Consider the following 21,552-nt stretch of genomic DNA (forward strand, 5'->3'; position numbering starts at 1 on the left):
GTCTGAAGCAGGAAATTGTTTTTACATGTACAGAAGTGGCATCTGAAAGATAGACCAAGGATACATTTTGACATTCCCCCGTGCGGTTTTGCCCTGGGTCACACAGGATCAAAGGGACTTAGGATCAGCAGGACCGTCTACCTCGCCAAGGGGGGCTGCCCGCCTGCCTGTCTCCGGCAGAGCGCCTTCCGGCCTCTGTCATCTTCTAGCTGGTGGGATCACGGCTTCACGTCCTTCAAAAGTTTAAAATGAACTATTTATAGGGTTTTCCATTTCCTTGGCGCTTAGAGTAGAAAGTGTGTAAGTTCAAGAAGGCAGAAGCACAGGGGGATCCAATCTAGGGGCTCAGCCAGATGCAGTGAAGGGCCTCCTGGCATGTTTGAGCATCATGGTTCACCAGCAGAAGTTTGTCCTAAAAGGAGGCCATGGGTTCTCGCCCTTTGGCACTTTGGGGGTATCCTGACTGTGTTCAGAGGAGAGACAGCACGTCAGAGCACTGGAACCTTTTGCTTCCAGAGGAGCTGGGAGCTAAGACCAGGCTTGGCTATGTAGCTGTGTGATATCTTACTGGACCTTGGTAGCAACCAGCCTTGGTCCCACGAAGTGAGGGTATGCTGGGACAGACTCCGCTCCAGACTTACAGACCAACCTCCCCCTTCCCCTGCCCCTCTGCACTGTCTCTGCTCAGCCATGGACTCCTGCTCGGGCAGCTCTAGGGATCTTGACCCATGGGTTACTGTCCCCAGGGATGCCCAAGCAGGGTGGCCCCGGGCAGGGATCCTGCACAAAAGCTCATCTTGCAGATTCGGGACTGAATGGTTCAACTTTCAGAGCCTCTTGAGTTTCTGCTATTCTGTGATTCCCACTTGATACAAATTACCCTTTAAAAAATCAGTGTTCAGAAGTAATTTAAGAAGAAGAAGCAACAGGAAACACGTCTTGAATCCACTGAAGCTGTTTCCTGAGTCTCCTCATTTGAAGTCCAATTGAACCTCTGATTACACAAGTTCGTCCTGCCTGCTGCCGCCAAAGCCCTCGCTTCCTACTGTAATTCATCAAAGAGCTCGCCTCCCATCATCTTTTTCAGGATGGGCTCTCTTTATTGTTTATGGAGAGACCACCGAGCGTGTTGGCTTCTCCTGGTGTTGTGGCCGACCTTTTCTAAAGGCTCACATGTATATGTGCACGAGTGGACTCTGACGTCTAGAGCTGTGGGCATTGATCCAGGACTCCCCTTCCGGGAAGTGAAAGGACGTGGATGGCCGTCGTCTGGGTGATAGGATGGAGGTCCCATGGGGCCCGCTGTGAGTCCAGCTCCTTAGTCCGGACTCCGCTGCTGCCTCCTACTGACTCTTGGCACGAGGTCACAAACACAGAGGTGCCTGCCTCTGAGCAGCGCATGTGCTGGGTTTGGCCTGAATTACACACAGATGGTGTATAATCCATTGCCAACATTCTAAAAAATAAGGAGCTGTCCCTAAAGCTCCAGTTTTTCTTTTTCTCTTGACTCACCAGGAGATCTGGAAACGTAGACACAAATTTTGCGTTCCCTGCACAGTTCAGGGAGGCCGTTCCTGGAAGGGTGGCCTCATTGGGCCTTGCTGAACCTTCATCAGGAGATCTGACCTTCTCCACTCGCAACAGCCCTGACCACCCCTTCCTGGAATTTTTTAGTAGCCTTGAGATGTGCTTCCATAAATTCCTCATTGCTGTCTCCCCTCTCTCAAGGACACTCAGCGTTTAGGACATTCTCAGGGTGCTCTTAAGATTCAGCAAACAGAAACCCCTTCCTCTGGGTCCACGTGCAGTAGATTTTAGGGGGCACATTTGAATCTGTTCCTGGTGGAAGGGTGCTTGTCTTTTCCTTCACTGTGTGAATATGAAATATCAGTACTGATGGGCCACCGCCCCTCAGGAGAGGAATCGAACCTGAGTGGCTGCCAGGATCCTGATGACCCGCCTCTCTCGGACTGGGGATTTGTGCCGGGAGAGAAGGAGCTGGTGCTTTGGGACTGAAGGCTTTGGGCTGAGCCGTGGCAGGGACACTGGCAGGCTTGACTGCGGTGGTCATTTCCAGGTCTGAACTTGGCAGCCCACAGTGCTAACAGCAGGAGTGGAGAGGGCAGGGTGGCTGGTCCCTCACTTCCCGTCAGCTACCGAGCGCCCTCACCTCCATGGTCAGAGTTCACGTCCAAACCGAGGGAGCCACAATAGCAGCTGCCCCTGTCCTGCTGCTGATGGGGGACGAGTGAGCGAGAGAACGCGGCGATGCTTAGAAACACGTCGGCACATGCTCAGGCCCCTTAAAGAAACGTGCACCTTACCTGGTCCACCTGTGCCCAGACTGGCGCCGGGCGGCCCCGACGTGTGTACGTGTGATGTGTGGAGCCAGTTCAGTCCCCGCCTGGTGTCTGATGGGACGAATGATAAACCCAGCTGGGACCAAGGCTGAAGGACAGAAATAAGGCTCCGAGCACGCCAGGGTGGTCTTCAGGCTCACTGAATTCTGCAGCGTTTAAATAGTGCAGGTAATCAGATAATCCTCCGAGGTGAACCACAGGATTTATTTAAGATTGTAAAGATTTGGATTTTGTATTTATTTATTTTTTTTTTTAGCAAGACATTGTTTTCCTAGCACCTAACAAATTGCCTAATTTAAGTCCCCCGAAAACTATGATGTCCCCTCTTCACTTGGCCTCCTGGTAAATTTTCGTTTTATTCCCTCAAGAAAGGAGTCTTTATTCCCCTCACCGGGCAGTGCAGGGCTTGCTCCTGAAAGTGCCCTGAAGATGGCCTGAGGATTTCTGTGTGTCGCTCTTCACGGAGCCTGTCTTTCATTTGAGGAAGAAAGGAAAAGCTTCCTGAGGAGGACCTTCCTGGTGGTCCAGTGGCTAGGACTCTGCACTCCCAACGCAGGGGGCACAGGTTTGATCCCTGGTCAGGGAACTAGATTCCACGTGCTGCAGCTGAGACCCAGCACAGCCAAATAAATAAGTGAATAAAAATAGTAAAATATCTTAAAAAAAAAAAAAAAAGGCTTTCTGAAACCCAGGGCAGCCCTTAGCCAATGATGATGCACAGTAACCCCAGCCCCTGGTGTTACTGGAATTCCATCTGAAATGGAGGGTGGGAAAATGTGAGCCTAGGGAAGAACTTGTTTATATTATATATATAATTTTATTTGGCTTTTTAAAAATATATATAATTTTATTTATCTATTTGGCTGTGGTGGGTCTTTGTTGCTACTCACAGGCTTTCTCTGTTTGCAGTGGGCAGGCTCCTCATGGAGGCGGTGGTTTCTCTTTGGTTTCAGATCATGGGTTAGTCTAGGGCACACGGGCTTCAGTAGCTGTGGTGCGTGGTATCTAGAGCGTGGGCTCAGTAACTCTTGGCGCACAGGCTTAGTTGCTTGGTGGCATGTGGGGTCTTACCAGACCAGGGGTCGGACCTGTGTCCCCTGCGTTGGCAGGTGGGTTCTTAACCACTGCACCACCAGGGAAGTCCCTGTGTCAGATTTTGTTACGCTAAGTTTTAAAATCTTAGAAATCCCACTGGGGAGGGACATTTAATGCTGTCAAGGGGTTGCTTTTTCATCGCCGCTGATCCACCGTCACTAGCCGAGCCCCCACACACACTAGTCCTTACTGTGCCCTGAAACCTGTACCACCCCCGATGGGAGCGAACGTTTTTCTCTGGAGCTGGTTCCCGTTGTTGGTCTCAGTGCCGTGTTTGGTTTATATCTTGGTTTAGATTCCAAGAAATCAAGGTCTGCAGCTTTATGTCACATACTTCTTTAGATAAGAACTTGCAAAGAAATGATCTTCCAAAGGTTACTTGTTAGTTGCCTCAAACTCTGAAATATTTTCCCTCAGAAACAATAAACATTGTGGCCAGAGTCTCCAGGTGGCTCATAATCCATTATATTTGTAAAATCTGTCCATAAAAACGCAATGTCATAATATTGGGAAACTGACTCAATGGACCTGAGTTTGAGCGAACTCCGGGAGATGGTGAAGGACAGGGAAGCCTGGCGTGTTGCAGTCCATGGGGTCACAAATGCAATAGGCTTTTGCAGTCCGTGCAGAAGAAAAACGCCTTCTTGGTTGTTTCTCATACTTTGGTTCCTGGTTGATAGAATTAGGAGGCGGGTGGGGGCTGGTAAAAATTCTCAAAGGGACTCGGGAGGCCGCACCTTCCTAAGGTGTCAGATTCTGTTTCAAACTGACCGTTTTCTTTCTGCCTCCATCTGGGTGAATTAACTCGCGTTAGTCTTAGGCTTTCCCAGTCACGCTTATGATCACGGACTTCTCCTTGTCTTGGCTGTGCTGGCTCTCATCGCGGTACGCGGGCAGACTTCTCTTACTGTGGGACACAGGCTCTAGAGCGCACAGGCCCAGCAGTTCCAGCGTGCTGGCTTCTCCGGTTGTGGTGCACACGGGCTCAGTTGCTCCAAGACATGTGGAATCTTACTTCCCTGACCAGGGATCAAACCCACATCCCTGGTTTGGAAGGCACATTCTTAACCACTGGACCCCAGGGAAGTCCTGATCACATTAACAAGGGAGCAGCAAGAGAAAGAGCAAGGAGGGAGGTTCTCCTGCTCCCCTTTGTTTCTGTGGACGAGAGTTAGATGAATCCAGATGTGAAAGCTCAAGTTTAAAACTGACTGACTAGGAGGGCGTGGGGCTTCCCTGAAAGAATCTGCCTACAATGCAGGAGACCTGGGTTCGTTTCCTGGGTCATGAAGATCCCCTGGAGAAGGGAACAGCAACCCACTCCCGTACTCTTGCCTGGAGAATTCCATGGGCAGAGGAGCCTGGCGGGCCACAGTCCATGGGGTCACACACAGTCGGACCTGACTGAAGCGGCTTAGAATGCACGCGTGCAAGCAGGAGGGCCTGAAGCCCCCACAGGGAAAGAGAAAGTGCAGACTCAAGGTGCTGGGCCTGGCAGAGCTCAGGCTTCCTCCAGTTTTCTTAACTCAAGAAAGCCTAGAAATGAGACAGAAGGTTTGCTGGGAACTGGTAGTAAAAACAAGAGCAAATTCTCATCAGTCATCTAAGGAAGGCTGGATTAAATATACTTGTGTGTCGGTTTCAAGTGTTGAATGGTTTTTAAGAAGCTTTAATATGATTTCATTAAAAATGGATTAAAGTAAATTATACACAGTTCATCTATTAAATGCCATTGCTAAGTTTGCAAATGGAATTTCATTTTTAATAAATTAAGATCTGAAGTGAAAAACTGTAAAATAAAATGTTCTTATTTGTAAATATGGTAAACGAAGATATGGTTAGTGTCTTACTTTTAGAAAAGGAAATTTACATTCCTTTTTTAATACCTTTAGGAGCTCCATGTGCTTACAGCTTAGCTATAGGAAAAGGTATGATCTGTCACATCACAATGGTCTATATCATATTGGTTGAACCAATGGCGCGTCTTAGCCCTCGTTAATGTCACAACGTTAAGTTCTGCACTCACATGCACAAAAGGGAATTTGTTGATTGTGTATATATTTTATAAAAAAGAAAGGGGAAAACCGAACGACCGAGGCAAAAATGTGTCATTTCCATTTTAAGATGGCAAAGAGAAAATGGAAGTTTAACAATTTAAAAGTTAACCCATGTGCCTACTCTTTTTAAAAAATGTTCGCAGGACTTTGTGATTTACACTAATCTCCGCCCGGCTTCTCTTTGGCTCACAGGGCATGCTGCTGAAGCGCAGTGGCAAATCACTGAACAAGGAGTGGAAGAAGAAGTACGTCACGCTGTGTGACAACGGTGTGCTGACCTACCACCCGAGCCTGCACGTGAGTGTTGCCCCCTGGGAGAAGTTGGCAGGTCCTGGGCTGAGGGGGCACGGGCTCCATGCACAGTCAAGCCTTTCTGCTCTGTTGAAGGTTAAAGTAGTATTTTATTTTGTTTTAAATTGCTCCCTTCTTTAATTGGTAACATTTATTTTTAAACCAAAATGAATATTTTATAATAATACGAATTTTGCATCTTATCATAATACTAACAGAATGAAAGTTACTTTCTTAATAGAGCATTCATTCCTTTAATAGTATGTAGTCTTCCTCTTTCCCAAATTAAGGATTTTGCCTTAAATTCTATTTTGATAATATATCTCAGTGTTCTTTAGCTAATTTTTTTTCTTTATAGAATAACCCTTTATTTTCAGTCTATATGGTGTTCTTATAGTTCTTTTTTTGTTTGTTTTTCTTTTTTTTTTTTAAAGTAAAGTAGTATTTTAAATGAGAGTAAAAAGACAGGAGCAAGTAGTCAAAGAGAAAGGAGAAAAAAATCTATCTGAAAATCTAGACTGAAAGAAACTATAGCAAGTCTACATACGAACAAGCTGCATTCCGAGAGCACGTTCACAAGTCCGGGTTGTTAGTCAGTCCAACGGCGTTAGCTCAGGTCCCAGCTGACAGTCGACCTTACAGTACTGCACTCTGATAAGTGTGTGGGCTTCCCAGGCGGCTCTGGTGGTAAAGGATCTGCCTGCCAGTGCAAGAGGCGCAACAGATGCTTGTTCCATTTGGGTTGGGAAGATCCCATGGAATAGGAAATGGCAACCCACTCCAGTGTTCTCTCCTGGGAAATTCCACAGGCAGAGGAACCTGGCAGGCTACAGTCCGTGGGGTCACAGAGTCGGACACGACTGAGCACCAGAGGTTTATAACACTTTTCTCCAAAAAATATATAAAAAGCACAAAATAATAAGAAAAGCGTTTTTAATCTCACAGTACAGTACCTTGGAAAGCGCAGTAATAGATACAACAGCTGCACTTCTCGGTAGTACCAGCTACGCCAAGCTGCTTTCACGCTTGCTTCTAGACACCCTGGGCTTGAGGTGTCCTCGAGTCCTGCTGTCCTCTCTGCAGTCCCGCACAGTGAAGAACACAAACGCCCAACCACCTGCAGAGGGTGCACGCGTGTGACAGCGCACACCAGACACGCGAATGAGTAACGCGCCTCGACATGTGAACACACAGTCGCATCTTAGAAAGTCTGCACCTTGACAGTTCTTTTGTAGGGAATTCGCTGTGCATTGAAGCCCAGGGTCAGCTTGAGCACCTGAGAACAACAAAACCAAGAGTTGAGTGCAACTCACGAGTCAGAGTCCGTTTTTACTGTCCGCTAAGAATGCATGCCAGTTTGTAAGGCAGGTTCGTTTTCTCTGTGTAATAACGTCTCTTATCCTGGTGATTTATATAAGATAGAGGGAAAGACACGTAATTTCATCACTGGGAGAAATGTAGACGTTCTACCCATGGGGAGCTCTTTAGGAAAGCTTTGGTGAAACCTGAAGATGGTTGTCATGGCTCTCCCAGCACAACACATTCCATGAACCCTGCGTGACGTTCATCTGCCTTCACATAGGTATATGTGTGAATATATAGTATTAGCTGGTTGTTTGACTATATCACAGTGTTAAGCACAACATTAAGATTTTAATTTTAAGTACTTCTTGAAAACTGCACGGTGATTAATGAGAAGTTAAAGATAAACATACTGAAGAAAATGTACTTCTCCCAGATAGCCCCTAAGAACGTGGCTGCTCACAGTTTGAGGTGTATCCTCCTAGCCGTGTCCACAGCCTACGCCTTTGCTTCTGCTGGCCTGCAGCCCCCTGGGGTACACGGTGCGTTCCCTGGTCTCCTAGATGACGCCAGATCTCAGGCACCTGCCCATGCCAACAAACACACCTCTATGCCACCATCTTAATAGTTACATAACATCCGTCCTGCTCATGTGCCCCAACGGACTGAACCGACAATTGGCGAGCTGACTTCCTTTCTCCATGATTTTTACTGTTGTGAGTCACTCTGATCAGCGTCCTCATTTGACACCTCTGTGCCCACATCTGTGTCCTGCTGGCACATTCCCAACCGTAGCCTTCCTGAGTTGAAGAGGGTGTACTTCTATGGGCTCTGGGTATGGACTGCCAAATTCCAGGAAAGATTGTATTGGTTCATCTTCTCTGGCTTTCCCCACTAACCCCCTGTACTCTCAGGAACATTTCCCTTGTTTTTTCTTTAAAAAAAAAAAAAACTTTGCAATAGGATAGGTAAAAATGGTATCCTCGCTGTGTGACTTGCTATCTGGAGTGAATTGCTTCCAGGGCTTCCCCAGTGGCTCAGCTGGTAAAGAATCCGCCTGCAGTGCAGGAGACCTGTTTGATCCCTGGGTCGGGAAGATCCCCTGGAGCAGGGAACGGCGACCCACTCCAATATTCTGGAGAATTCAGTCCATGGGGTCACAAAGAGTCGGACACAACTGAGTGACTTCCACTTTGACGTTCATGGTCCCTTGCAGGTACTTGGAGTGGCTGTGTTCTAGTCTTAAGTTGTGGGGAGCTACTGACCCCCGGCGGCTGAGTTAGCCCAACATTCTTTGGTTCCAAACAGGAAGAGAAATTACCTTTTTGAAAGCCTTTGCAGTAGGACCAGTAACAGATGGTGTCCTCACCATGCCATTTGCTGGCTGGGGTGAACTGTCCTTTTCCCTCTGGTCTTCCAGCAGTGGCTTCCCCTCTCTGAATTGCGCTCTAAAGTAAGCGTGTATTTAGGCCCCGCTACTTGTTCCTCCTCTTGGTGGGGAGTCTTTCCACACTTCACCAGTAGGTAGGCTTTCGAGATATACACTTCTTGGACTGAGGATACTCCTTGTGCTTGATTTATTGGGGTTATTTGGGACATAGAGTCAGGCTGCTTCCCCAGTGGCCTAAACCAGAGACTTAACACTATCCCGTGAGGCCTGCCTGTGACTGCCATGCCCCCGTCTGGGTCTTTGGGGTTCTTTCTCCAGAGCTGCTCCATCAACAGGGAGGCGCCCTTTCCCGGCGTAGTTCTTCCTAAAAACCCCATCCGAGAACAGAACCTAACAATGGACCCGTTTGCTTTGTTCCTTGGAAGGAGACGTGCAGTCACAGTCTCCTTGCCGGCCTCACCGACCTGTAGAAAGTGAGATCTCATGGGTGATGCCCCTCCGCTCACATTCCAGTCTCCTGCTGAGCCCCTCAGAGGGGCGTTGGCTGCTTCTTGCCAAGGGGGAAGGATGGTGGCAACAGGAGATGGTTCTGGAACATTCCTGCTGGAGGGCCTATGCTCCCTTACTTTTCCTCTCTACCTCTCGATGATACGGTTGCCATCCGTTCTTCAAAAGTTCTCCCGCACAGGCTGCTTCTCGTGATGGTCCTCAGTGCCAGCTTTCCTTTTTTTTTTTTTTTCCTATGTATGCATGGATATTATTGGAATATAGTAAAGGAGCAGAGTGGGGCTTTATAATTGTACGGCAGGCAAGAGCCATCGTCACTTTAAAAGTGCGATTCGGTTAATGCGGGTCGCCTGGGAGCTGCAGTTATTGATGCAGGCAGACAGTTCCCTAAGGAAGTGGCTTAATCTAGAGGCGAATTTGAATTACTAGACCACAGAGAGATGTCATGACTTTCATTGTAATCCTTCGTGGATTCTTGTTTTCACAACCAAGCTTTGGGTGGACATTTAGAGGGCTGTGAGTTTCAGGTATATTTCTTGGGAGGTGCAGGAGATGCAGGAAACGTAGGATCGATCCCTGGTTCAGGAAGATCCTCCGGAGGAGGGAATGGCAACCCACTCCAGTATTCTTGCCTGGAGAATTCCAAGGACAGAGGAGCCTGGTGGGCTACAGTCCATGGGGTCACAAAGAGTTGGACATGACTGAGCGACTGGACCCACATAACAGATGCCCAGTGGCTGAGTTAGCCCTGTGTGTTCTATGGTCCCAGACAGGAAGATGTATCAGAGGGATGTCCAAGGGCAGAATCCTGACTTCCCTTAATAAGAAATTCGGGAGCATTTAGATATGGTGCTAATTTAGGCCCCAAAGGTCTACATCGTGGAGGATGGCCCAATTATTTGAGTCTGGAAAATTTCAAAAGGGGATGGAACCGAATGATCTCAGATACCAGTCACACTGTAACACTGGTTCCAAGGTAAGGTGTATTACGGGAGAAAGACCACTAAGATCCTCGGCCGCTTGTACTGAAGACCTTAAGCGCTCCAGTACTGGGGAACTCTCGTCCAGGTTGGTAGCTTCCGATTTCCATACTGTCTGTCATCCAGCTCTCACTGGTCACAGAGCAGGGGACCTACATCGGTCTCAAATAGCAGATCCTACGACCCGTGACTCTGCTGGGAGTCACGGGAAATAACCTGGCTAAACAGTCTGACATTTTCAGACAGAGTTTTCAGCAGAGGTTGTGGTTGTCCTTGATGGACTATCTGTGCCAGCTACCCTGGACCCTCCTAACTTTTGATGACGAGATGGTTTATATATCAAAAAGGAAGCTGGCATGCTTTTATGAGGGCAGAATTTTAATCAGGTAATTAATACTCCGATAATAGGTTTGGGTTCAAGAGCAGTGAGGCTTAAGATGCATCAAACGTAGGATTCAAACAGGTGTTAGGCGGGCCTGCAGCAGCCCCAGCAGCCCCCTCAAAACCAGCGTTTTCCTGTTGCCCTGGGGCTCCCTTCCTGCTGGGACATTTTCTTTCCTGTGCACACATGCGCCACTCAGGGCTCCATCAGCCTGGACTCTGACTCCACCTCTGGTCACCTCGGACGTGATGCCCTGTTAAACCCACAAATCTGGGCCTTTTGCATACGAGGAAGATGAGAGCAGAGTAAAGGACTGAATCTGGTCATATGGAAAACAGCCAGCGTGCTGGATTGTCACACTGCAGTCAAATTCATCACCTGAAGGGTGTGGCCTGCCCCAGATAGCGTGGCCTGCAAGGCTGGACGCCCCCTGATCCGATCTGAGCTGATCTAGGCCGCTCCTGTGTTAGCCAGTTTAAAGTTACAGTGCCCCACAGCAAGAGATGTCACCTCGGTGAGAAGCCTGGGCACCACAGCTAGAGAGTAGTCTCTGCTTGTCTCAACTAGAGAGAGCCCGATCAGAGCAGCAAAGACCCGGACAGCCAAAAATAAAAATAAATAAATGAAGCCCCAGATGACTGCACTGACCAGTGCCGCCGGACAGGGCCATCCCACACGCCTCTCCTGCCCCTGCCTGGCTGTATTGCACCCCCCCTCGGCTCCCCAGGCTGCCAGCAATGGTGGTTTGCTCAGACATCTGCTTGAACAAGATGCTCCGGCAGCATTGGGTTCTGACTTTAGTTGACTTTGGGTGCTCTGGAAGCAGGAAGCTGACCATTTCCTAAACTTGCTAAAAAAAGAAAAAATCCACACAGCTCTTGTGTTTTTTAAATGTCTTCATTGGACGCCCTTTAAAAAAAAAAAAAAAAAAAAAACAAATCTCCCAGAAGAGGTCATTTGTATCCTTGAGGGAAACAGATACAGTTTCCTTATTTCACAGGTGTCCATGGAAGTGTTTACATAAAGATCATCCTTTGGACAAGTTTCAGTCCAAGCAGGTGTCTCACACAGGTTTATTGTTGCTTTTGTTCAGCCGTGTCCGACTCTTTTCGACCCCATGGACTGCAGCACGCCAGGCCTCCCTGTCCATCACCAACTCCCGGAGTTTGCTCAAACTCATGTCCATTGTTCTGATGATGCCATCCAACCATCTCATCCTCTGCTGCCCCCTTCTTTTGCCCTCAGTCTTTCCCAGCATCAGGGTCTTATCTAATGAGTCAGTTCTTCGCATCAGGTGGCCAAAGTATTGGAGCTGCAGCTTCAGCATCAGTCCTTGCAATGAATATTCAGGCTTAATTTCCTTTAGGATGGACTGGTTTGATCTCCTTGCAGTCCAAGGGATTCTCACAAGTTGGTGGGGTAGAAAACAAACCCAGCCTTTGGACCAAGCAAGCAGTGGGTGCCTGACTCCAGCTGTGCACCCGTTTGTGCAATCCTAGCAGAGCAACAAGCTCTTGGAAACCATGGCTTCAGAAACAGGTCACCAGCTGTGAAACTGGGGATCCTCAGCTTTGCAGCAGGCGGTGGGTTTGGGGTGAGGCCGACCAGCCTACCGAGTGCTCGGGGTGGGTCGGCTGCCAGGGAAGCTCCTGCCGATGGCCTCCCTGGATGGCCGGGCCCCGTCATAACTCGCATGCCTGAGATGAGTTGCTCAGGGCCTCAGGTGGTGGCCCCATAACATGGCTTCCGGCTGGTCACCATGGCGTCAGTTTCCCCTTCCTCCTTCACATCCTTTCCTAACCACGTCTTCTTCCCAAGCCCTCAGAGTCTGCCCAGACGTGTCTTTCTGTGTTTCACCCCGAGACACAACAGATTATTTAAGAGCCTACAACAGATTATTTAAGAGCCCCAAATCCTTGGTCCCTCTGACACACAGCTCGGCCTCATTCTGGAACTTATTCAGCACAGGCATCCCTGAAGCTTCCGTGACCACAGCTAGACGTTGTTGAAGGAAGCCTTTTTACCCCAGGAATGTTTCCTGTTGTTGAAAACCCAAAACAGTCCTCTTAGGGGGAAGAGACCCTCTCGGAGCAGTGGAATAGAATCGGTAGCACGTGGCCAGATCATAGGCATGACCGTCTGGGAATTAGAGGGAAAACAGGGACCAAACATGGATCCTACCCGGATGGAGACCGATCCCTACAAGTTGATACCAGTGATACCTCCAGACCCCAGATTTGCTCTCTCTGCGCTCCCAGGAGTCTCAACCCCACCCTTCGCCCACTGCGACACCCCCTGGCCTGCTCTGCCCTTCCCTGGAGGCTTGGGAGCCATTGGCAGTGGCTGGCTTGGCCTGCCGGGCTCCGCCTCCCTCCTGCAGTGTAGGTAGCAAGGGGGAGATGTTGGCACAGGTGGGAGAGGGAATGGTGGATTTCAGCCTAGGGGCTTCCTAAAAATCCGTGGTTCTTGCACTGCGGGATGATTGCTTCGGGGGCGGGGGCAGGGGCATGCTCACGGCCCTGCCTCCGTAACTGAGTACACGCGCCCCTGGCCTGTGGTGGAACTTGTCGTGAAGCATCAGCTCCTGCGTCCTTCCCCTTCTGCACGGGGTCAGGCCCCGCTGCTTCTTAGCGTGCCTTTTAAGGTAGACCCTGAGAAACTGGCCAGATGACGTCTGTTTGGAAAACCCAGAGAGAGTCCGTTGGCTCCAGGGGATGTGTGGTGGTGTTGTCTTAAGATCACTTGAGACTCTTCAGAGTGTGTGGTCCAAGAATGCCACCGAGAACTCTTAGCAAATGGAGGCTCCTGGGGCCAGTCGGAGCCCACCCCGCTCCCCACCCCCAGATAGGTGCTGCTGGGTGCGGTGAGTCTCATGGCAAATGGAGGCTCCTGGAGCCAGTCGGAGCCCACCCCGCTCCCCACCCCCAGATAGGTGCTGCTGGGTGGGGTGAGTCTTATGGCCAGTGGAGGCTCCTGGGGCCAGTCGGACCCCACCCCGCTCCCCACCCCAGATAGGTGCTGCTGGGTGCGGTGAGTCTTATGGCAAATGGAGGCTCCTGGGGCCAGTCGGAGCCCACCCCAAGATAGGTGCTGCTGGGTGGGGTGAGTCTCATGGCCAATGGAGGCTCCTGGGGCCAGTCGGACCCCACCCCGCTCCCCACCCCAGATAGGTGCTGCTGGGTGCGGTGAGTCTTATGGCAAATGGAGGCTCCTGGGGCCAGTCGGAGCCCACCCCGCACCCCACCCCAGATAGGTGCTGCTGGGTGGGGTGAGTCTCATGGTAAGACAGAAAACTGGGTTCAGGAAAAAGAAAACAGTTGATTTGATTCATCTTTCTTTCTCAAGATGCTGTTATTAAGTGGAACCTAGAACGCAGTTTAGATAGCACGTGGGGAGCTAAGGTAACGAAGCTGCTTTGGCTTTGCAGGCACTCCGAGTAGAGTGTCCGACTGCCCTGGTCTTTCCTAAGATGCGGGACGTTCGGTGCCAAAAACGCAGGAAGCCCCAGGCAACTGGGACAAGTTGGTCACCGTCCCTGCAGGACTGACCAGCTTCACTGCGCCTTCCTCTCCACGTGCCATTTTTCATGACAACCCTAAATACGTAAATAAGACTGAAACGGTAAAAAGCAAGCTGTTGACGTCTGCTGCGGCCCTGTGGTCTGTATTTTTTTTTGATTCTCGGAAGACCTATGCAACTATAAGACCTTTAAAAAGCCCTAAGTGCTTGACCTTCTTGGAGGAGACACGTCTGAGCGTCCCGAGGTTTCCTGACACTTGGCTGGTTCGTGGTCTGGGTGGGTGAAGGGCTGCCGGTTCTGAGAGCCTTGGATTCGCTCTCTGTGGACTTGAACGTGAGCCCTTAGGCAGCACCTTGATGGAAAAGTGGAGGGGATAATGAGAAAGAACTTGGACCCTCGAGGCCGCACAGTTCAGCACCGCCACCCATTCATCTTCCGTGTCGAGGGGGCTGCCGTCCAGGGCGCGGCTGAAATAACTGCTGACAAGGCTGTGCGCCGGGCATTCCTAAGTGGACCCGTAAGAGTTCACGCGGGGCCGCAGGTCGAGCCAAGGACTCGACGGTGCCCTGACCGGGAAGGTTCCCCTGGCTTCCTCCTGAGCACGAGTGGCTGGCCGACACAGCTGACCGACTCGTACTCGAGGTGCTCAGCGGTTTGAAATCCTCCTTCCTGGATTTCTTTCTCATTCCATGTGCTGCCCGAGTGAGAAGCTGCTGGGCTGCGGTCACTTGCCCCTGCCCTTCGAACCAGATGCTTCTTCTCACAGGACCTTCCTTCCTAATCAAGTGGCTTAGACGTTCCATTTTCACTCAGCTTTTGCTTCTGTATGCCATTGACATTTCTTTGTTTTTTCTCCCCATGGACTCAGACTCTGAATTATCATCAGAATGCTGATTTCAACAAGTTTCTAGTTTCAAAATCATGGGGGGGGTGGGGAATCTACTTTTTTTTGTTTTTTAACAAATGCCAAAATAACAAAAAGATGTGAGATGCTTTCCAGAGCAGGCATTCTTCTCAAAAGAAATATTTCAAGGTAAAAAGGAGGATAATCTTTTGTTGTAAGAGAAGCAACTCTTGCCCGTAACCACTGCTGGTAACTGTCATTTAAAATAACAGAATCCTTGGAATTCTCTGGCAGTCCAGTGGTTAGGACCTTGCACTTCCACTGCCGAGGACCCAGGTTCAATCCCTTGTTGGGGAATGAAGATCTGCAAGCCACATGGCATGGCCAAAAATAAAATAAATAAAATGACTCATCTTTGCATAAAATCAGGACATTTAACTGGATGATTGAGGATTCACAGAGAATCCCTTTGGCCAGCTGCACGCCTGTGAAGGTGCACCCCCATCTCTTGAGGTGGTGAATTGAGTTACACTTGGAAGAATTCTGCCTTGGTCTCCCCAGAATGTTACAGAAGCCAGACTGCAAGGCTGGACAGATAGAATCCAAGCCCGGATTTCCAGATGTGGAAACTCTGAGTCATGGAAGACTGCTAACCCCGAGAAGACAGGCCTCCCTTTCTTCCTGGGAAGACGATGTTGGCGTGTCCTGGCCGTGTCGCACTGCAGCAGTCCGCCTGTTCATCCTGTGATGGGTGGTTACCAGGTCCTGTTGCCCCTGAATAAGCCGTGGTGCCGGAAGCAGTCCTCGGTCTATACACGCCTCTCCAGTCTGGCTTCATTCCAGTCTGATGTCCATCGTGCAGGTGGACCTTCCTGCCCGTCCTCCATGGGAGGTGCTCCTGGCTCCTCCTGAGGACTGTGCCCTGTGCCCCGGCTGCCCAGGGCTCTTGTGGGCTCAGCGCGCAGGCCACCACCGCAGAGGGGCCTCGTGGCCGAGTGCAGGGCCACACCAGGGCTTCGTGTCAAGCCTTTGCCCCTAGATGGCCTGGGTTCCAAACCTATGCTTGGTAATCCTGGCTCTGCCTTAAAAATCCTGGTGCAATTGGAAGGGAGGAAACTACCCGTATTACACAGCTTAGACGCCCCCCCCCGCCCCGCCGCCACCCCTGCCCAAAGGTAGATTAGCTTTATGTCAGGGTCAGGAGAGAACACACACACAGGGGCGTGATACAGATGCCACAGAATCTTAGCCTGGTACTGGAACCCCCAGGTGGCCCTAATGGGAAAGAACCTGCTTGCCGGTACAGGAGATGCCAGAGACTCAGGTTTGATCCCTGGGTCAGGAAGATCCCTGGGAGGAGAGCACGGCAACCCACTCTAGTAGTCTTGCCTGGAGAATCCCATGGACAGAGGAGCCTGGTGGGCTACAGTCCATGGGGCCACAAAGAGTTGGACACGACTGAGTGACTAACTCTCATTTCACTTACCCACATAACATAAAATGTACCTTCTTTGCCCTTTTTAAGCATATGGTTCAGGACTGAGAAGGCTGTTCATCAGGTTGTACAACAGGCACCTCCATCCGTCTCTGGGATGTTCTCATCTTGCACAAGTGAAACTCTGCCCCTATTAAACACTAACTCTGAATTCCCTCCCCTGGCCCCTGGCAGCCGCCTTCTACTTTTTTGATTCTATGAATTTGACTATCCTGAGTACCTCATATCAGTAGATCATGTAGTATTTGTCTTTTTGTGGCTCGGCTTTCACTTAGCCTCCTGCCTTCAAGGTTCATCCGTGTGGTAGCATTTCTTTCCTTTTTAGGGCCGAGTAATAATCCACTGTATATACATACAATACCATTGGGTATGTACATCCCACAACTCAACCAACTGCAGATCAATATTTTGGGGGAAAAAAAATCCAGAGTTCCAAAAAGCAAAAACTTGAATTTCTCACATGCTAGCAACTATTTACATATCATTTATATCATATTAGGTGTTAGAAATAATCTAGAGATGATATACAGGAAGATAAAGGTTACAGGGGCTTCCCTGGTGGCTCAGATGATAAAGAATCCACCTGCAATGCAGGAGACCTGGGTTTGATCCCTGGGTTGGCACGATCCCCCAGAGGAAGGCATGGCAACCCACTCCACTGTTCTTGCCTGGAGAATCCCATGCACAGAGGAGCCTGGCAGCTGCAGTCCCTGGGGTCACAAAGAATTGGACAGGACAGAGTGACTAAGCACAGCAATATGTGTAAGTTATATGCAAATACTCTGCCGTTTCATATACGGGCCTTGAGCATCTGTGGATTTTGTTGTCCCCCGGGTCCTGGAACCAGTCCCAGTGTGTGCACCGCATGCTGTGTCCATTCATTTGTGGGGCGACACTTGGCTTCTTCCCTTCCTTGGCTGCTGTGAATGTTGTTGTTCAGATGCTGGGTCCTGTCTGGCTCTTTGTGACCCCCATGGACTGCAGGGACACCAGGCTTCCCTGTCATTCACTGTCTCCCGGGAGTTTGCTCAAACGCATGTCCACTGAGTCTCTGATGCTATCTAACCATCTCATCCTCTGCCACTGCTTCCTCCTTTTACCTTCAGTCTTTCCCAGCATCAGGGTCTTCTCCAATGAGTCCACTCTTCACATCAGATAGCCAAAGTATTAGAGTTTCGTAGGTGTGCAAATACCTCTTTGGAGCTTGAAGTTTTACTGTTAAGAACTACAAAGCAGGAGAGCTGTTGAGAAGAGCTGAATTTAAAGATGCCCGACATTAACCAAGGCCCTGGTTGAGAAATACCACAGAGAAACTGGCTGGGCCCTTCATGATCAAGGCGGGTTCTGGAGGCCTAATACCCTGCATGATGGTCTAGAAGCCACATGGTGTGAAAACACCCACCCAGCCCTGCCCACGTGGGCTCTCTGTGTTTGCTGAGTGCCCTCCGAAGGTGAGGGGAGCTGTCCCTCTCTGTTCTTCGGGTAGCCTGAGAAATACTTCTGGCGTTCATTGGCGTTTCAGATAGCATGAGAAATCATTTCTCCTGTGTATCAAGGCTTTCAGGCCCATGGCATGACACCACCACAATAGAATAAAAAATTTCAAGGAATATCTACAACTATTGTTGGCAGAAGGGACCACTGGAAAACTCACACCTTTTACACAAATAGAAAAATGTTAGATTCTTTATCAAAGTCTGCTCCAAGGAATTCCTCATTTATTTATATAGCCCTCAGTGTTCTTGCCTGGAGAATCCCAGGGACAGAGGAGCCTGGTAGGAGGCCGTCTATGGGGTTGCACAGAGTCAGACACGACTGAAGCGACTTAGCAGCAGCAGCAGCAGGGTTTGAAAGTGTTTAGGTTTACAAAGGGAAAAAATGGCCAAAATGCTGGCTTACCATGGTACACTTTGTCTCGATGTTGAGAACAGGATGACCGTAAGTAGCCCAAGATCAGAGAAAGTCTTCCTGTCTTTATAGAAATTAAGCCATCAGATAGGGTAGACTGTGCCTAATTTACTTTTTTTTCTACATTGAAAAACTCTTCTGTCTTCTTGCTTTAAAAAAAAAAAAAAGTATATATATGTTTTTATAATAGCCTGTGAGTTTGAGTAAAGCTTCTAGAGGAATCCACGGGACACTGCCTTAGCAGTACATAGCATATTTCATCCTTGTACCTAATCTGCAGGGCTTCCCAGGTGATGCAGTGGTAAAGAATCTGCCTGCTAATGCAGGAGATGTAGGTTCGATCCCTGGGTGGGGAAGATCCCCTGGAGAAGGAAATGGCAACCCACTCCAGTATTCCTGCCTGGAGAATCCCATGGACAGAGGAGCCTGGCAGGCTACAGTCATCAGGGTTGCAAAAGAGCTGGATACATCTTAGCAAGTAAAACAACATCAGCAACAACTCACTCTGTATCACTTTGTTTTCCACTGGGACCCTGTGAGGGTTGTTAATTGTGGCTGGAAATCCTTACCAAAGGTAGCCAAGTCCAGTCCATCCATTTTCTTCACTGGCAGCAAGTCGCTGTGGAGAACTCTCAGTGGGAGAGCTCGGGCATGGGGGACAGGCGGGAATGCTCTTTCCCTGCTGCCAAGAGATGGGGTTTCATCATTAGACTTTATAAATGCGTGCTGCTCTGGTTCTAGCCCGGTTGCCGGCCGGTTGCTAAAGTGTTGGGAGGAAGGGAGCGATGCAGACTCGGAGGATGGCTTCTTCTCAGGTGTGCCCGTGGCCCCAGATGGAAACCAATCAAGGTGCGATTTATGTTCATTAAGTGCTTGTCAAAACTGAAAAATTTTCTAATCAACAGCAATCTAGCGGCGTCCCCGTCGATGGCTGGGAGTGCCGCCTCTGCCGCAGCGGCTATTTGCCTGTTACAACTCTAGGCTAAGAATCCGCTGATGATTACATTAGGCTAAGCTGCGAAGTAAATGAACCATATCTTATTTAGGTGCCACAAGCTTCAGTGTAGTCCTGCCCCGCAGGGCACTTGATAGCGTTTTATGGCTTTAAAATTAGTGTAGCTTCCCATTGGCTGCAGGGCACTTGCCTGTTATGCCTTTGAACTCAATAAGCAAGGGGAAGGGGGCTTTTGTTTTTCTCCTGTATTTTTCTCCCTTGCATTTTTAGCAATTTTGTTTTGCATCTTTTCCAGACGGCGTTTTGCAATAAAAATGTCTGACTACCCTGTATATGCCTACCCCATCCCACCTCCCCTTCACAAAAAAAATAAAGAAAAAAGGAGAAAGGGAAGAAAAAGTAGAAGATGTCATGCATTTCCAGAGGACAGTTTCTTTCCCCTATCCTGCTAAGTGAGAAATAGCGTTGCAAGTCACCCCCAATGGCTTATCATGTTGGGGTGGCTGCCTCCAGTGGGGACAACACCTATGCTTCGGGAAATGCCCATGTGAAATCACAGGGCAAATATTTCAGTATATTTATTAGACATGAGCAGTAAGAGCCGACATTTATTTAGGGCTTTGGGATTCTTTCAAGTTCTTTCTTTATTATCTCAGTTAATCACAAAAACAATTGCTTGATGAAAGAATTATTATTATCCTTATATTTAAAGATGAGAAATCAGAACCCGGGATGATGAAACAGTCCACAAGCCCTGACAGACAGAGCCTCCAGGCACTCTTACTCTGAGGCCATCCTCTGGCCTGGAGAAGCTCTGTCTTCTGCAGATAGTCTTAATTTAGAAAACCAGAGAATTATGTTAGTCAGTGAATTGACCACTCTTCATTTGAAATGAATCTGATTATATTACTGTAAACCACCTTGGTGGGCAGTAAACAGCATTAGGAAAACAGGGTCACTCCCAAAACAGTGCATCAGGGAGCCAAAAAAGTGTTTTTTTTCTGGACAGGCCTCGTCAGAGTTCTGAAATTAGAGGAAATTCTGTGATGGGCAAAACTTGAAGTGGGACTTTTTCTGTCCATGTTGGGTTAAAACGGTAGAAGAAAATAGTGATCGTTAGTGTCCTAGGAAGATGACTTTGTCTGCTTTTCTGTCTTTAAAAAATCTATTTCTTTAAGTGCTTCACATTCTAGCAAATGCATCCCAAGGAATCTGGAGTTTTAAAAAGGTTCAGATAGATCTAATTATCATTATGGTGAATATTCCTACATAACTCAGACTTTGTCAGATCTAAGTACTGGTCCAGTTGTTTCAAGCCATATTTAATTATAAAAATACTCGTAGAGCCAGGAATGGCGCTGGCTCCTTGAAGTTCACTGCAGTGAACTTTCACTCATGCTTGCCTCTGGAAGAGACCTGCATATCCAACACATTCATTTTGTAAGGCTAGGTTTGAGCATGCATGGGTTACAACTGGGTAATATTCAATTTAACTTAAAATGAGAAAAATCTGTCTTGCAGTGTAAAGCTCAATATACAAGGTCAATCAAGACAGAGACAATCAAGAAGCACAAAGATTATATTCATGATTCATTGTGGAAATTCTCTATTTTGATTTAGTATATTATATTAACCTGTGTTTCCCAGGTGGCTCAGTGGTAAAGAATCCGCCTGCCAGTACAGGAGATGCAGGAGACGTGGGTTCGATCCCTGGGTCAGCAAGATCCCCTGGAGAAGGAAATGGCAACCCACTCCAGTGTTCTTGCCTGGGAAATAATATGGACAGAAAAGCCTGACAGGCTACAGTCCACGGGGTCACAAAGAGTCAGACACAGCTGAGCAACTGAGCATGCATGCATATTAACCTGTGACCCGAGCTTATGTTGGACTTGAGCCCACCATGGACTTGAGCCCAACATTGGACTTGAATGCTGAGAGCATGTGCACTGGAGAGGTTTGCCCTAGGGTGTCGAGCTCCCCTTGATCCGTGAGGGTGCCACACTTGCATGACGTTTCACCAGCCTTCTCTGCTGGTGCGTCTTAGGTTAATTCCCTGGGCGCGGTAAAGCCTTTGTGCAGAATCAAGGGTCGTCAGCTTTGCCTTTGTCTCGTTGCTGTTACACATCCAGTTTGCTGGGTGCCGTCTCCCTGCAGCGGCCACAGGTCACATGGATCCACACTGGTCAAGTGGTCGTCCCGAAGCAGCTCTAGAAGTGAGACTCTGGGATTCTCTTGACCGTCTTGGGAAACCAAACTGATTCTCCCAAGGCTTTTCTCTTTGAAGCTGCCTCCTTCCTTGCTATTATAACTGTGGTCCTGTGGCGATAAGGAGAAATTGTCCTCTTTGAGGTATGTGATCTGAATGGATGTGGCCAGAAGATTTCTCGTAGTATTATAATATCTTCCTGGTATCTTTAGGGTGTCACTCTCCTCTGTGCCGGTGACTATATATGAGGCTATTGTTTA

At 48.8% G+C, this 21,552-nt stretch overlaps 1 protein-coding gene across 5 annotated transcripts in view; it reads left to right on the plus strand.

Moving 5' to 3' along the window:
- AGAP1 (ArfGAP with GTPase domain, ankyrin repeat and PH domain 1) overlaps nucleotides 1-21,552 on the plus strand; it is a 572,049-nt gene that overhangs the window by 354,313 nt on the left and 196,184 nt on the right. For all 5 annotated transcript variants that reach the window (XM_070368540.1, XM_070368539.1, XM_070368537.1 and 2 more), the window contains one exon: nucleotides 5,705-5,809. In XM_070368540.1, coding sequence (XP_070224641.1) covers nucleotides 5,705-5,809 — 105 coding nt within the window. The remainder of the gene's footprint in view (nucleotides 1-5,704; nucleotides 5,810-21,552) is intronic.

The sequence above is a fragment of the Bos mutus genome, chromosome 3, assembly GCF_027580195.1.
Source record: "Bos mutus isolate GX-2022 chromosome 3, NWIPB_WYAK_1.1, whole genome shotgun sequence".
NCBI lineage: Eukaryota > Metazoa > Chordata > Mammalia > Artiodactyla > Bovidae > Bos > Bos mutus.